The following is a 16,161-nucleotide window of genomic DNA, read 5'->3' on the forward strand; positions in this document are numbered from 1 at the left end:
AAGTTAACACAGGTCAGGATCAATAGACAGTTGGGTTGTGGCCACCCTTTGGCCTTTTTTGCCATGAGGAGTAAGAGTCTGGACTTGGCTGAGTCTGTACCAATTGGCATCACCACCAGAGAAAGGTCCCGAGCATACTAGAATAGGTGTTGCCATGGATACTTATCATGCGTGAAATGAGGAGTTTGAAGTAGAACCAGAAGCAAAAGAGCAAAGAACTTAAATCCCATGTCTCTGAAATTTACCCAATACTCCTCCTAAATCTTGACATGGATCCTGGGAGGACTGATGACTGCCTCACGGCAACAGCTGCTTCGGGAACCTTGGAGTGACCTGTACAACTGTTCATATCCAAATGGCTGCTTGTGCTTGCAATCTAATATGGGTGCTGGCAAGCTGCCTTTGCTTCCAAATGGTATTTCCAGGATTGCCTGAAAGGGATGTTAAAGCGGGAGATTTGGCATTCAGAGGAAACCTTTTGTCTTGGACGCTCTTCCTAAGAAGGGGAGGGAGGGTCACAGTCTTGACTGTAGCCTCTTTACATGAGGATGGAGGCAACCTTCCTTGGCACTGTCCATCCAAGTTTCTCCCTAAAACACTGAGGCCATCCTAAATAATGGGGTCATTTACTTTTAATGTGGTGTCAAGAAGGCAAAGTAAAGAGTTTACACCTCTGAGTGCTGCTTGAAAACTCTACTGCTGCCTGTGTGCTTGCTTTCAAAACATTTGGTAGGAACACAAAACCCATTAAAGTTTAGACCAAACTCATCAGCCAAACCTATACTGTGGCTTTATTAATCAAAAGGTTTGGGAAAAGAACAGCTTGGCTTTTCTTAATTAAGATTGTCTTTCCCTGGCAGACTAATTACCCAGAATTCATTGCAAATTTCTGGCTCCATGGATGTTATTGATCCAGTCAGGCTGCTAGTTTGTGCTTGCAGGGATCTGTCTGTGATCCTCCTTCTGTGGGAATTTGGGGAGGGAGGGGAGGAGGGAGCTGGCTGCCAGTTATTAATAGAATTTGGAACAGCTTTTTTTCCCCTAGCTGATTAAATCAAAATGCTAGACAGTTGCATAATCTCGTGCATCTGAGCAACAGCAGCAAATACCACCATAGGCCAGAGAAAAGTGTGGAAGAAGTGTGGAGACAGATGCCAAAGGCAATAGTGGACTTTTTCTGGAGACATAAAGTAATAGGATTTGTTTTACACATGTTCAGGGACAGTGTGCTTAGAAATGTACTGTGAATGTTTCAAATGCCTCCTGGGCTGTAGTTTTAGTTTAACATGATAGGTTCAAATGAAGCCCAGCACAAGGAACAGGATTGCTGGTCCCCTTTGGTGATATCCACACTAAGTATAGGATGATCTCACCATAGCTGCTGGTGCTTGTGAGCTCACATCCAGTGGCCTGCTTGCTGGGGATGGAGTGCTGATGGGAAGCCAGAGACATCTGCCCCTGCCCTGTGGAACAGCAAGTCTTGGCTTTCCAGAAGGGGAGACTGAGACAGGCTGCAGGTCAAGTGATGGGAGATGAGCACTGCTGTTTGAGTAGCTGAGAAAGGCAGTCCAAGGAATATCTCCTGGCTGTGGAGCTCTCCCTATAAAAAAATCAATTGCCTGTTGTGTGGAGTCATGAGTGATTCCCTTTCATAGATCTGTTACTCTGGAAAATAGAATGGGCACCAACAGCTTTGGCTTGTTGAGCCCCTGATCTCCTTCAACCTTGCAAATAGTGTTTTAAAGCCTCAATGCACCCCTGCATGCTGCTGTTTGTTTGCTTTGACTGTCAGGCAATGCCTTAGTTAAACATTTTTTGGAGTGATTTCTAATCCAGGGGCTGTTCTTTAGAATGAGACTATGTTTTCCATCAGGTCAGCTAGTTGACTATGGTGGCTGTACTTGCTCCACTCTGCCTGGATACTCAGCTTTTCTCTACCTTCCCTTCTCTGGTGTTTTTTAGGACACCCTGCTTCCCACCCCCACCCTTCTGCAGTCTTTAAACAAGAAAACAAACAATTCCCCAAAGCTCTGAAAGATGCTTCTGATACAAGAAGACACACTGTAAAATGATGAGAGATGTCTGCAGTATCACGAGTCACAAATGCTGACAGTCACAGGACTAGCCGCCTTGCTGTTTAGAGAACTACTTTTTTGCCAGGCTTCACTCACAGACTTGCAGAGTTTGCTGTTTAAAAAATGTTGGTTATTAACTTAGAATTCAGAAATTCAGGCCTGCATTTTCGTGAGGTAGCAATAATTTGAGGGCCTAAATTTGCCTAGAAAGTGGGGTTTTTTACTTTTAGGAAAAGTATTCTTTGAAAAAATCCCCTGAATTGAACACCCTGAATTACTCCATCCTTCTTGTAAATGCAGAACAGAAGTCGAGAATCGGAGACAGGTTGCAAGCAACAGATGTAACTAGTTGTAGACCATAAGCAAAATCAGCTGCAGGGTTAAGACATTTGGTGGCTGGAGTCTCATACTGACTGTGGATGGTGAGAAAACCTCACAAAACCCTTTTTCAGTAAGATGAGTGAAGAAACCAGTGTTTCAGGAACCACATCTTGTATTCAGCCAGGGCAGCCTAACTTCCTCTGATTCATAAAGCCGGGGGAAAGATGACCAATTTGGCTGCTGGCTACCCAATACATGCAGAAGAGGGGTGGGTACTTTTTTCCCTAACTTTAGACATGGGCGTCAATTTAAAATTGAGACACTGAAGGCCAGTCAAGCATCTCAAATTATATTAGACAACTGTGTAGGCAGTCTGGTGCTGAATACAATTGGAATGAATAATTCCTAGGAGGTACCTATTTTTCTCTGACAATTACTAAGGCAGCTTAGAGTTTGACAAGTGGCCTTTAGATGGGTGAGATGTAGGTGCCTACGTTAAATATGTATAAAGGCACATTGAAATATATGGCATTAAGCATTGTTCAACTCATAGAGGTAGTTACTGGAGATTGAGAAACCATCTGAGGACAGATGTAGCTTCCAGGGTTACTCCACATGCTGTGAATAGAAACAACTCCAGATCTGACATCTTTCACCATCATGAAACCTTATCTGAATGGAAAGGACAAGCACATAGATTGTATGTGAAAGTGGGAATCTAGTGAAATGATTTAGTCTCCCTTTACTCTGCTTATAGCATTGAAAATGATCCATTACGCTTTGACCTGAGACTACTCCAAAGTTTGATAAGGCTTTAGTGGTGCAATGAAGTTCACAGCATTCACAAACTAGACAAGGCTGTGGGCATTTAAAAAGTATATAAAATAAGGGAGTTTATGGATATCTGTTATTACTTAGTGCATTAAATAACCAGGGCACTCTTTACCTTAAGTAATCAGTGCTTGTGGCTCCCAGCCAAAATCAAAGTGAGAGGGACGGGAATACTGTAATTATGCTTGTAAGATGTGCAACTCTGTGACTCTATCTTGCCCGGATGCATGGGGCTGCTATTGGCTATTTCTGGGGATGTTAGGCCTTGCTTACAGATTCATGAATAACTGATCTTGGTAATGAGCTCACATTGTTTCAGCTTATCTAGCATAACTGCCTGTGAACAGTCTCTTTCCCCCTGCAGATCCAAGGTAAGTTAACTGCATTTCCACTTTGGCTGTTGCCAGTTTCTTGGGTGGAAGACCACGTACATCAGGGGTCATCACAGCATAGCTGGTGCACATCCTCAGCAGGCCTTGGACTAACTGTGTGTGCCTATAGCAGTTTGAGTGCCATCTCACACAGGTATATATTTACACCCGTAAGCATGACTGGACATAGGTGTGCAAATTCATGCAAACTTTGTTGCAAAGATGATGTGTTAAGATTAATGGCTATTAATTCCGTGGGAGATGAGGTTTTTTTCTGTGGTGAATGGTAAAAATAGTTACTTTTACAAATCCTGCAGTAAGACTGACTCATTTGGCCTCGCAGAGGTGACCCACTTACTGCTCTCCTGTGCTTTGTGCTTCTGGATTGTAAGACCAGAAGAAGCAAGTACTGAGGAGCTGGGAGCACAAAATGCCTCAGGGGCACAGTCCTGATCCTATGTGCCCACTGAAGCCCGAGGAAGAATCCTGCTGATTTCGTACAAGTTTATGTCAGTTCCTGAGTTGATCTTGTTCAAAATTAATAAACTAGTTGTTTGACAGACCTATATTACATTGGGAATTTTATCACTGTAATTGCACACAGTTGTTAGCCATCTTCTTCAGGAATTGGCATCCTCTGGCCATTGAGCAGATGGCTGTTGTATCAATTCTGGAAGTGGCCAGTAACTTCTGGATGGGAAACACTTGTTCTCTGTTTGAAATTCGCAAACAAGATTATTATCTCTTTAAGATTCAGATAAATATGTTCCCTAAACAGATACACCTATGTTTATTGTAGGTTAGGTTTTGAATTTTTTATCCATTTCTAAACCAAAATAGTTTCGTGTTCCCAGTGGTTAAAACTTCTTCCTGCCACCACCTTGCCTGAAATGCCTTCACTCTCAAGCCTGTGGATTTTGCGATTCTGCTGTGAATTTTGCAGCTTGAGTTCAGATCCCAGTGTTTTGGCAACACTCCTGTCTGTGTGTGAGGGAATCCAGGCTGCAATATCACTCAAACCTCCTTGTTTTACAGACAACCTTCTATGTCTCTAGAGCAACCCAGCCTTTCAGCATCCCCTGAAAGCCTTTCAGTTCTCCTGAAATCCACTGAGCTGGCAAAGACCACAGCATTTTATAGCTGCTACAGTTCAGCAGAGCTCTGGCTGGCTGGTGTAGGAAATTACTTTTGGTCTGAGCAGGTGCAGAGCACATTACAGTTTTTAGCAACATATTTGTGTGTACAAAATAAAACAAGCCCTGGGAAGCTGCCTTGAATTAGGAATAATATATTTTACTAGGAATAAATGAGTTACAGGTAAGATGATGTGTGCAGTAATTTGCGTTTGCCTAGCCTGGGCAATCAGGAAATTATAATCTAACAAGAAGGTTGTTTGTCAGGCTGTAGTCTCTGAAAGACCACTTTTGGTCCTGGACTCACAGAAAGACTGGTTGGAGAGGACCCTGTGAAGTCCAGTTTGCCTGTGTTTCATGGCTCCTTCCTCCCTTCCATGGGGATTGTCTAGAGCCTGTCTTGGCCTTTTTTCTCCAAACCATCAGTGTTATGGCTGCAGTAATCAATAGTTGCCACCAGCCTCTTCTCACCGCGACTCCCTTCTCTCTGCCAGTCCTATCCCTGCTCCCTGTCTTCTGTATCAGCCCCTGCTCTCACTGCTGTATTCCCTCCCTTGTTTTTGATTAGCACAGCTGCTTCTTTCCAAGCAGCTCCTTGTCCTGCCCATTTCTTTTCTCCTTTTGTTCCCTTTTCCCTCTCTGTCTCTCTGTGTATCTCAATAGACTTACTGGAATAGAGATTCAGTGGGCACATAGAAACAAGTGACAGCCTCAAAAGATGTCCTGGGGTACAGCTTGCTGTCATGCCCAGCATTTAGGAAGGGAGCTGTGGATCTAGTCTAGCTCTTTATCAACCCCTTCCTACCATGGCACTGGTGATGGCTTCCATCATCTTCACTTTCTCTGCGTATGCTTGCTCTGAGTGTTCCCTTCGTCTTGAAGTTCACACAGCAATTTGTAGAAGCTAAAGCCCTGGAGTAAGGGCTGACTCTTACTGCTGGTGTTAAGTACTGGTGTACTACTGGTACTGCTTAGTCAGGAGATGTTCACTGTCAGCGGCAGTTCTGTGTTGTCCCTGGGAAGGACCTAGCACATCAGAGTGGGTACTCTGAAAATAGCAGCATTTTCCAGTGCTTGCCTGTACTTACCAGTTAACTCAAGCTTCTCTTGCACACAGGCAAGGCACCACACATGAACCCTGTCGTGATGTTTGGTAAATGATTTTTGCTGTTTAATGCCATAAATGAATGATAAATCAAAGTACTAAAACATTGTGCTATGTGTGCTAAGCCATGGCATTTTGTTCAAATCCCTTACACGAAATCTTGACCTCTGATATGTAGGCAGAAGATGAAAGCTTACTGTATAAAGCCCTGTGTAGATCGTGACCAGAAAGAGAGAGATTTTATTGACCAGGAATGGCAGTAAACAAACAAGGAAGGAGGTAAGTTTCACAGTGTGTGTTACAGGTTAACAGAGGAGATGAAAAGATTAACAAGAGTCATTCATTTGCTTTTTTATTATGTATATTTTCATTAGAAAACAACCTTGAACACCCAGGAATAGTTTTCTAATAAACGTAAGCTCATGAAGAGCACTTGGAAGTTTCCATTCTGGGTTCAGGAGAATGACGGGACAGTAACACAGTTGACATGGTCATTCCTCTTGGTCAACCCCTCCCTTGTGGCTGATTATTTCTTACATTATAGCCTTCCCTTCCCTGTGCTTCCTGCCCTTAACAAAAACTATCCCCCCTCCCAGCCCCACACGTATCTCTGTAGAATCTCAAAGAGAGTATTTCTGCATGGTCACACCATTGACTCATCCCTCAGTGAACACAGTGATTTCTTCCAGGCGTGACAACAGACTTTGGAGATCCATGCAGACACACTGATTCCTCTCCCAGGCAGACCCTGTAGTACTAAAGGATCAGACCGTAGTCTTTGGGAGTGATTTCAAAAGGGATTCACATGAGGAGATGCAGATTTAGCCTACTGGGGATTTTGCCCACTGGGGATGAAGATCCAGAGAAGTGTTCTTGCCATACCCACTAGCTACCTCCCTTCTTACTCTCAGCCTCTTGGGCAAAAGTCCCAAAGGGGTTGATGCATAGCTATGGGCTGGTTGTGCTTCTGGAATGAGGAAGATTTCCTCCACAGGCCTAGCCTGCATTGCCTACAGAGGGTTTGTTTATAACAGCTGATGTGTATGAGCTAAAACATGAGGGACAAGGCCTATTTGCTTTGCTGCCAAATAAATCTGACAAAGATTCTGGCTTCCCTATCATCAGGGCAGACCTCACCCAGTTTTACCACCATCTAAAATAAAAGTGCTTCGTCCTTACTGTGGTTTTGGCTCAGGTACATCATCCACTCTAGTTACCCTGAGGCTAAGAAAAAGCAAGTTCCCCATGCCATTGTCCCACAGCTCGATAGCAGTGAAGGAGATGATAGATACTTGAAAGTGTTTGCTTTTCTGGATCAAGAAGCTAAACTCCATGAAAAAGGGTTCTGCTGGCCACTCCAGTCTAGAAGGAAGGAGAAAAGTTTATGTGCCTGTTAGCAAGGAGTAGAAGGGCTGTCCACACTCCCGAGAGAGACTCTCTACCATCAATAACCCTTTTCCAAAGGAAAGCAAAGATTATGGAGTAGTGAGTGGAAGAGAAGGGGGAATATAATCTCATAAGAACATAGGTATGGAGATCAGCTGTTCAGAAAACACCAATATTTGTCTCTTTAGTTGGGAAAAGCAATCAGGTAGGTTAGGTAAAGATCTGTTCATCCTTCTAGGAAAAAGAACTAAACTGAACCTCTGTAACATGCAGTAGAAAAACTCCCAGAGAAGTGCAGCAGGCTGGGTTTTAAAGGAAAGCTGTCTTCTAATGAAGAGCAAAGAGCAGAGTAGCTCTGTCATCAACTTGAACTATGAAAGGAGGAGAAGTGCAACTTGCTGGGGCACATTTGGCTTGTGCAATTCCTATGATTATTGATAACAAGACTTTTATAAGCTGATAGATGCTCCCACTGCCCAAGAGTGACTTGCTAAGAAGAAGTTGTCATCTTGACGTAGAGGGGCACATCTCTGCCTGGTGCTGGCTATCCCATCCAGAGGAAAGCTGTGGTCTCCTGTAGAAGGCTAAGCTCTAGGAAGGCTCCTTGATTGTGAGCAGTATCACTCAGACTTTATTTGAGCAAGCAGTGAATTGAATGTGATGTCCTAATTCTGGTTGGTAAAGCACATCTTGATGCATAACATAACATATAAAGGAGCATCTTCGCTTCATACCTCTTCTATACTGTTACTTAATTCTTGAAGTCCTACAAATCAGAATCCTCTTTTTTCCTTTTATTTTCTTTTCTTAGATGCTTGGGGAAAAGAAGGGTTAGTAATAGAAGTAAACACGCTAGGAAAAATACTGTCAATGTGGCTTGAAAAAGAATTCTGAGTTCTTGCCCCTGTTCAGAAATTCATCTCTTCTCAAACTTGTGATGGCAGCTGTTTGTGCTTTTTCATCATTGTGCTTGCTGAGTATGGCTCAGATAAGTTTAAGGGGTCTTCAGTCTGTTTGTTGCTGCTGGAGCTGAGCGTCTGTTTTCCACATACTTCTGCATTAATTAAATGCTACACAATAATGAACATGAACCAGAGACAAGCCAGAGGTCACATGAAAGCATTTCCCTGTTCTGTCTTCTCTTTTCTTGAAGTCACATCATACGTCATACTTTCCACATAGCAACTCCCTAGCTCCTGTCAAGACGTATTCTATACAGTTAAGTATTCTTTCAGGTTTATTTGTTGTTGGGGTTTTTTTTTTTCCTTTTCTTTGTGTTTTCAGGATAACATTTCTAAATATATATGTAAGTGTGTACACATATTTTAGCTTGCAATTCCAGTTCTGGAAGAGAAAACATCATTCTTTTGTCAAAGATGCAATTCACCCACTGACCTGGAGGTAATTTGAATAATGAACTAAGATAGTTTTTGATGTTTGTGTAAACAGCACAGAAGTGTCAGATTCTGTTCTCCTTTTATTCAGCGTGATAGATGTGAGATCAAAGACTGCCTTCAGTAACTGCAGCATGTCAGACTTGCATTATTGAGGGAAATACTCCTAAAGCCATCAGCTCAGTGCTGTCATATGGAAACCAATTGATGCTTTCATTGTATCTCCTTAAACATGGAAGAAGAGGTGAAGGTCAATGCAATAAACTCCAACACTTGTTCCTCCTCTCAGAATTCAAATATGCCGTTGTCTATCAATGAAATGAATTTGCCTGCCTGGGTACATGAAGGATGTAGAAGACTCTAAAATGAGTCTGTGAGGTACCCTGTGCCTGTCTGCTCAAGAGATCTTCAGGGCTGGAGTTTAGGGATGGCAGAGGGGATGAGGCATCTGTTGGCTCAGGAAAAAGAATGAGCAGTCACAAGCAAGATGATAGTGGAAGGAAGGTTAGGATACTCAGGAAGTAGTCACTAAGACAATGGCACTGTGACCAAGCACTTCCCTCCACGTGCTTGACCAACACATGATAGTAAGAGAAAGGATTAGGTCTTCTGGCCATGCGTTTCACAAGGAGATGTGCAGGAGTCCTGGTGGATAAACCACAGGTTGGAGGTGCTAATGGTGCAGTCTCCTCCTACACTAAAGAATAGCAGTACTTTGCTTAGTCAAAAATAATCTTTTCTTCTCTTGAGGAAAACAAAGAGAAGGTGCTTGAAGGACTGACCACCACACGTGGGCAGAGGATCATCCTCAGAACTGGAAAATCTTTAGAATTGTTCTCCATTTACAGGCACTGGCTCTGATGGTTTACTGCTGCCAGATACAAGGGCTTTGAGAAAGGTCAGGGACCTGGCAGACGTGAGTAGTGTTCTGTCTCCCTGAGTAAAAACATAGTGGATAGCTGATGCCTCTCTTGACTCAAATCTACGTACTGATTTGCTCTTTCCTTGGGTTGCCCATCATGGTAAGGTAAGACATGGACCTCTTCAGCACCTTGCTTGGGAAACCACAACAGGGAACGCACCTGACTTAATTGAAAAACGGTCCATCACTTCTGACATTTGAAACTGGAAACCAAGTGTTAGGTGGGTATATGGGTTCTGCTAGCATTATAGGGATTTTGTGGCAGCCAATTAACAGCAGGCACTGAGACTGGCAAAGTGAATATATCAGAGAGGACTAACTGATGGTTATGGAGTCTGACTCTTGATGCAGACTCCTAATGGTCCCTGTGTTCTCTGATGACCCTTGGGTTAGTGCATGTACTTGAGTCATTGCAAGCACAGAGAAAGAGGGTCTGAACTTGGTAGTGGGTATTTACCAAAAGGCTAGATGGCAAGAACGGAAGAGCTGTGGAAGCTGGAGGCCAGCACTGGTGTTTCAGTAGGCAAGAATAGCATTGGCAACTGACACAGACCAAAACACCTCTGACGAGCATAACCAGAAAAGCATTACCAGAAAGACCTGTCAAAACTGACGGAAAATCAGGGGACTAGCAGAAATCACAAGAATGAGCAGGACCACACACACGATTTCTGATGATGGCTGAACACAGTCCTCCACATTGACCACCCCCAAACTGTGTTGGAGGACCACAAAGCCCAAGAACTGAGGGGTCTCCACAGTGGTAGGACCTGGAATTTTCTCCACTGGGAGAAACAGCTGCCAAACTCTGCAAGCTTTGTTTGTCGGTGGAAGCTGATCTGACTGACTTGTAACAAAATACAGAGAACGTCTCTTCAGGAACCCAGCACACAAGACTAGAGGAAAGATGTGGGGGAGAAGAGATGCCTTCTGTAGCATAGCTCTGCCCCATCTCTTCTGTCTGTTAGAATCCACCAATACACAACGTATTTTGCATGTCTCAGGAGCGTACTGTCTCCATTTGCACCTTTAAAAGTCCTGCATAGTAGCACAAAGGGGATGGCTCAAGGAGGTTGTGGGAGACAAGAGAACTGTGCTATGGAAGGAAGGGACCCTCATCCGTATTTCTCCTATCAATACTTTGGGGAGGAAAGAAAAAGTGAATCCAAAACCCCAACCCCCACGCTACATTTGCACTTGTTCTCTCAGGCTGGCAGCCTAGAAGTTCATAAACTCAGAAGTACCTTGTTCTGGAGTTAACTGTTATAAAATCAGTTTCCAATGGCTTCTCCGAGTTTGCTTTGCTGGTGGCAGCCCTTCGGCTCCATGCTGGCACATATATGGAGCTCTTTGAACAAGTTTTGACCTTTCTTTAGCCCCTCTGCCCATCAAGCCAGCTAATGACATGCTTTGTATTGCACAGAACACATACAATTGACAAGTTCATAGTGTTGTTTAAATATTAAACAGTCTAGACAGGCTTTTGAGTCTTATGCCACTATGAAAAGGCTCAGACCATACCCATCTCTGAAACTCGGCTGCGGGATCATTTGCACAGTAAGACAGACAATAAGACTTGTATACATTGCCATGCAACAGAATAGACCCCAAACCGCCAGCCCTAAGTGGAAAGTTTATTTCTAAGCACAATATATGGAAAAAACAAACCAACAAACCCCACAGATATAGAAAACGTTGTAGCAAATCCCTGGTCAAGTAGGACTTCTTGTCTGTCACTACCCTGCACCTCACAGCCGCTTAAAATGTCATGCAATGGAGGAGAGGGCACTCGGACGACACCCTCCGCTTCAGATCAAGGAGGATCTCCAAGCAGGAGAGGGCCGATGGGACTCCCGCTGAGTGATTCGGACTGTAACCAGCAAAAGGGCAGCGCTGCTCACCCCCACCACACACTTCGTGACTACCGGTGGTAGACTTAGCACTTCAACAGGCTTTACCAACGTGGATTCTCACAACACCCCTGTGAGGTAGGTACGTATTGTTATTCCCCCTTTGCGTGGAGGGGGGACTGAGCCAAACAGCCCAAGGCTACAGAGTCAGTGGCAGAGCTGGAGTGAGAGTATGCAGAGTCCTGTGTGCTCAGTGTACTAGATCACACCACTCTTTCATGGCAAGTTGTGCTTCTGACCTCATGAACTTTTAACCATTAGCCAAATTAAAGGAATTTGACTTCTCCATATTAAATGAGCGGATGGCAGGGAGGGAAACAATATCATGTCTGATAGCTGCCCCTTCATGTGTATATGCTTCCCCCTTGCCAAAACCACCATAATTACTCATCTCTTGGAAGGAGGACAGCTTCCAGGACAGGCATGGGGGTGAGAGGCTGCTGTGATTGCTTGCTTTGGCCAGGTTTCTCTCTACTGTGGATGAGAAGTGCTTCTTCCAGAGACCATTCATTGCAACACCTTCATTCTGGGAATAGCTGCTTTTAGAGATTATCAGAATTGCCCCTTCCCTCTTCCTCTGCCCACCAACATCCCTTCCCTGTCCTTTGCCAAAAGCACTCTTTGGTAGATAGTAGGATTGGTCAAATAAAGGTACAGTGGCCTCAGAAACCATGCTGTTTCACATGGGTCCTCAGTAAGTCAGCTTTCTTGGCCGGTGTTTCACCTTCCACATTCTCTGCCAGAGAAGTACCTGTTCTGTTGCATTCCGATATTCAAAGGGACACTGTCAAGTAATCAAGATGAAAAATATGATCTGCCTTAAGATGCTAACCTCCATCTTCAATGTTTCAGAATGGCCAATGTGTTTAAACCTGGAAGCTGAAGTTTGACACCTACTCTGGTCCAGAAACACCTGATCCATGACAAGCTAGCTGCCAAAAGGAGCTGGTGGCCCATGTTTGCCCTGGCTCCAGTAGAAGCTGTGAGAGATGCTGAGAAGATGACGGAGATGACACAGCCATTGTGCAATATGTTGCTCAGAACTGCTGCTAAATGGATGCAGTTTGGCTGAAGTCCTTATCTTAAATTTGGGTGGAGCTGGGTTCAGGCTTGATCAGTATGGGTTCATTGTTTTGGGACTGCTGAACTGTTGCTCCTCAATTAGCTCATCTCCATATTTTTAGGTTTCCTGCTCTTACGCTTCCTTTTTAGCAGTTGTTGCACAAGCCAAACAGCTCAACCCCGTAGAGCTGGGACGTACCCTCCATAGAGTTAGGACAGACAGCAGGAAATTAGCAACATGCATTTCCTCCTGTTGCAGAAGAAAGGTGAGGAGGAGGAGGACAGGGATGGTGAAAGGAATGGGGTGAGCAGAGAGAACAATATATGCCCAAATGGAAAAGGACAAAAACAGTAGGGAAAGAAATTTTATTTTCAAGCTTGTAAGAGAATATTACAAACAATGGAGAGTAAAAAAAGCCCAAACCCTAAAAACTATTTAAAAAGTACTTGACAGTGTCCCTTTAATATCCACAAATGATTCAGCCATTGTGCATTGAAAGAGAATGTTCCTGAAGAGCAACCAGTACCTTCGAGGATATATCCCAGAGAAGGAGACTATTTGAAGTGTTACAGATCTGATCAGCAACTGTGCTCCTTCTTCAGACTAACTCTCTTGAATGATTGAATGGAATAGACTCTGTAATCAACTAACAGACTGGATGTGAAAGGCTCAGCCTACAAGACTGAGTGAGACTGTTGCAAATCGAGCAGCAGGGATACAGACACCGAAACAAAAAAACGATATATATGTCAAATGCATGAGTGTCTGAATCAGCAAGTAAGCAGAAACCCACGAAGATGGGTCAGCTTCTTGTGATCAGAGTAAAATGGAAGGAAATTAACCTGGAATGTCTGCATGGAAAATTATGTGTGTGAGTGGCAAGATGTGGATGCTGGACTTGGGGTTATGAAGGCATAAATCACACCAGTACTTGTGCTTGAAACACCTGTGGAGCATTTGTATAAAATTTGCCAAAAATGCCTACATGTCGAATAAAGATCATGGAGCACCCCTCCCCCCTCCCAGTTCCACCCTCACGAACCCCTTGTCAGGAACCTTAGGAAAAACAGGATTTTTGGTGAAATTTGGGTATGCCTGGGTTTTGTTAGATTTTCTTGGTGGGATGATTCAATCTCTCTTTCTGCAAATCAGTACTGAAAATTCCCCAGCCATTTCACTTCAGGTATCTTATGGTAAATTGAACAAGGCTCCAGAGTGACTCATGAAACAAAACAACTCATAGCCCTCGTTAATCACAGTCTGGAAAACAAAAATACTCCAAAACATTTCATTCCCTTGTTTTTATAAATCTCACACTGTGTGTGTGTGTGTTTGTGTGCGCGTGCGTGTGTGTAAGGGGGGGTGCGTACAGAGCGTTACCTATTCCAGGTAATAGGATTTGTAAGACATGCTAAACCGTCTGTTCCTCTGCTTCCCCAGAACTCTGCCTACTCAGTTTGTAGTCTGTATTGCACTTGTTTTGTTGTTTGCTTTTTTTTTTGTGATTTGTGTTGTTGACTCTTTTTTCTTTTTTCTTTTTTCTATTTTTTCCTTTTTTTTTTTTTTTTTTTTTTTTTTTAAACAGGCTGGAAAACATTAACCTCTTTAGCATGAGTGTGCAGCTCTCCCTCCACCTGCTTTTTAACTCAGCTGGCCAGGTGCCGCCTCTTATATCTTGTGCAGTTACCAAAAAAGAAAAGGAGAGGAGAAGAAAAAAAACCCAAACAAAAAAAAAAAAAAAGGGAAGGAAAAAAAAAAAAAGAAAAGGAAAGAGAAAGAAAAAGGCACACCATGCTCCTCTGCTTTATGAGTTCTTTGTCTCCTCCGCTTTGTGTTAAGGCCTCCTGAATTCCTCGGCTCAGACCGTCGTGACCCTCATGACGAGCTCTCTGTTACTACTAGACTGACTCCTCTGTTCGTGAGGCCTCAGGTGGCTGAGTATATGCAGGATGGTATAAGCACAGTGGTGGTCAGAGAGGGTGCCTGTGGCATGGCCGGCAGCCCGTGCCCCGCTGTCGGCTGGAGCGGCGTTAGTGGCTGTACCACCAGTGGAGGACGAGTGGGTGGTTTGGGAGGAGGGGCGCTGATTTGTCCTGGTCCCTGTTTTTTGTTCCTCCATGTCCTTTGTTTTGTCATAGTTCAGCACTTTCCACTGCTGATTGACCGCCTGCCACCGCTTAAAAATCCGGTAAACCGAGGGCCCTTCATGTATTATTAGACCTGGAGGGAAGGGGGAAAGAAATAAACATAAAACAAAAAACAAAACTTTAGGAAGAACCATAAACCTACCCCAGCATCCTGCCCCCAGCTAGCTGGTTAGCTCAGCTCTTCCCCAGCTGGTGTTTATTCAACAATAAATCACATATTTTAATTACAGACTGGCACAGCACCGATGCGCCTGCTCTGCTGGATCCCTTTTCCCCTGAATTAAAAGGATTACAGCTTTATCCCAGCAATCAATAAACAGATCGTAAATGCAGCAGAGTGAGTTATGCCCTTACAGCAAAACAGTATCTGTTTACCAATAAACGCCTGAGGGTTATCTATCACTGGACTAGTTTCGTATGCTGCACAGGCATGATTCACCCAGCTAACGGCGTGTGTTTGGAGGGGGTGTACCTGGGTCTGACGTGCTGGTGACGTCTGCTGCACCAGCATCATGTGTGTGCACAGCCCGAGTCTCTCCCCACACACGCAGCAGCAGAGCAGACACGCACATGGAGGCCAGAGGCCACAATAGAGCAAAGCAAAAGGTTTGTCAATACCTGTAAATGGTTTGTCATCCTAGGCAAAGTTTTGCTTACGATGAGGTATCTGCAGAGCAGGTCCCTCATTGTACATCACTGCTCCCTTCCAAGGCGGGAAACAACATACTTGAAAGAAATGGCAGATGAGCTTACACTGTGTGGGTGCCAAGTATGCACGTAATATGTATGACCTGCTACCCATCTGCATATACCAGAGCTGATGTCCAGGGGATGGCACTGAGCTGTAGGACACTGACTTCTAATGGTCTCCACAGTTGAACAAGAGTAAACATCTCAGGCCCTTCCACCAGCAGTTAGCTCACCTCCCAGAGGTCTCTGTCATCCTCTCCACCCTTGCAAGAGATTGAAGGATTAAATAATGTTAGAAGTTGATCAGACGATGCCGGTACTTGAGCATTAAGCTCTGTTATTATTCAGGCGGCCAGGCTCTTTGAAAGCACTAGGTCCAGCAGTAACTGCAACACTATGTTGCTCTTCTCCCCTGAGGCTGGAGGAAGCTGCAACATCTCACGTAGACTGGTTTAGCTGACACACTGCAATATAACTGACAAGCTTTGCTGCAGAGTGGGATCTATGCAGAATGAGGGGTTCTGAGTCTTCTGGTTTTGCAGCAATCTGCCTGTTGGGAAAGTGCTTTTGTGTCTCACATAACTGAAGCCAGGCCAGCAGATAGGACTGGGTAAATTAGCACGTGGATAGCTTCATCGTTCTTACTAACAATGGCTTCACCATTCTTGCTCAGGATCAAGGTTATCAGAAATGTTTCTAGGAAGAGCAGCTCTCTTGCCTGCTCTGTTGCAAGCATATAAATACAACAGCAAAGAACAAAAGACCCACAAGAAATAAGAAGCAAAATCATGCCTGAATGAGGAGGTTGTCTCA

General features: G+C 44.1%; 1 protein-coding gene across 2 annotated transcripts in view; it reads right to left on the reverse strand.

The window, feature by feature from the left end:
- Positions 1–6,049: 6,049 nt before the first annotated feature.
- MARCHF4 (membrane associated ring-CH-type finger 4) overlaps positions 6,050–16,161 on the reverse strand; it is a 111,593-nt gene continuing 101,481 nt past the window's right edge. For both annotated transcript variants that reach the window (XM_030487915.1, XM_030487914.1), the window contains exon 4: positions 6,050–14,731. In XM_030487915.1, the coding sequence (XP_030343775.1) occupies positions 14,370–14,731 (362 nt within the window). In that variant the 3' untranslated portion in view covers positions 6,050–14,369. The remainder of the gene's footprint in view (positions 14,732–16,161) is intronic.

The sequence above is a fragment of the Strigops habroptila genome, chromosome 5 (genome assembly GCF_004027225.2).
Source record: "Strigops habroptila isolate Jane chromosome 5, bStrHab1.2.pri, whole genome shotgun sequence".
In the NCBI taxonomy this organism is placed as follows: Eukaryota; Metazoa; Chordata; class Aves; order Psittaciformes; family Psittacidae; genus Strigops; species Strigops habroptila.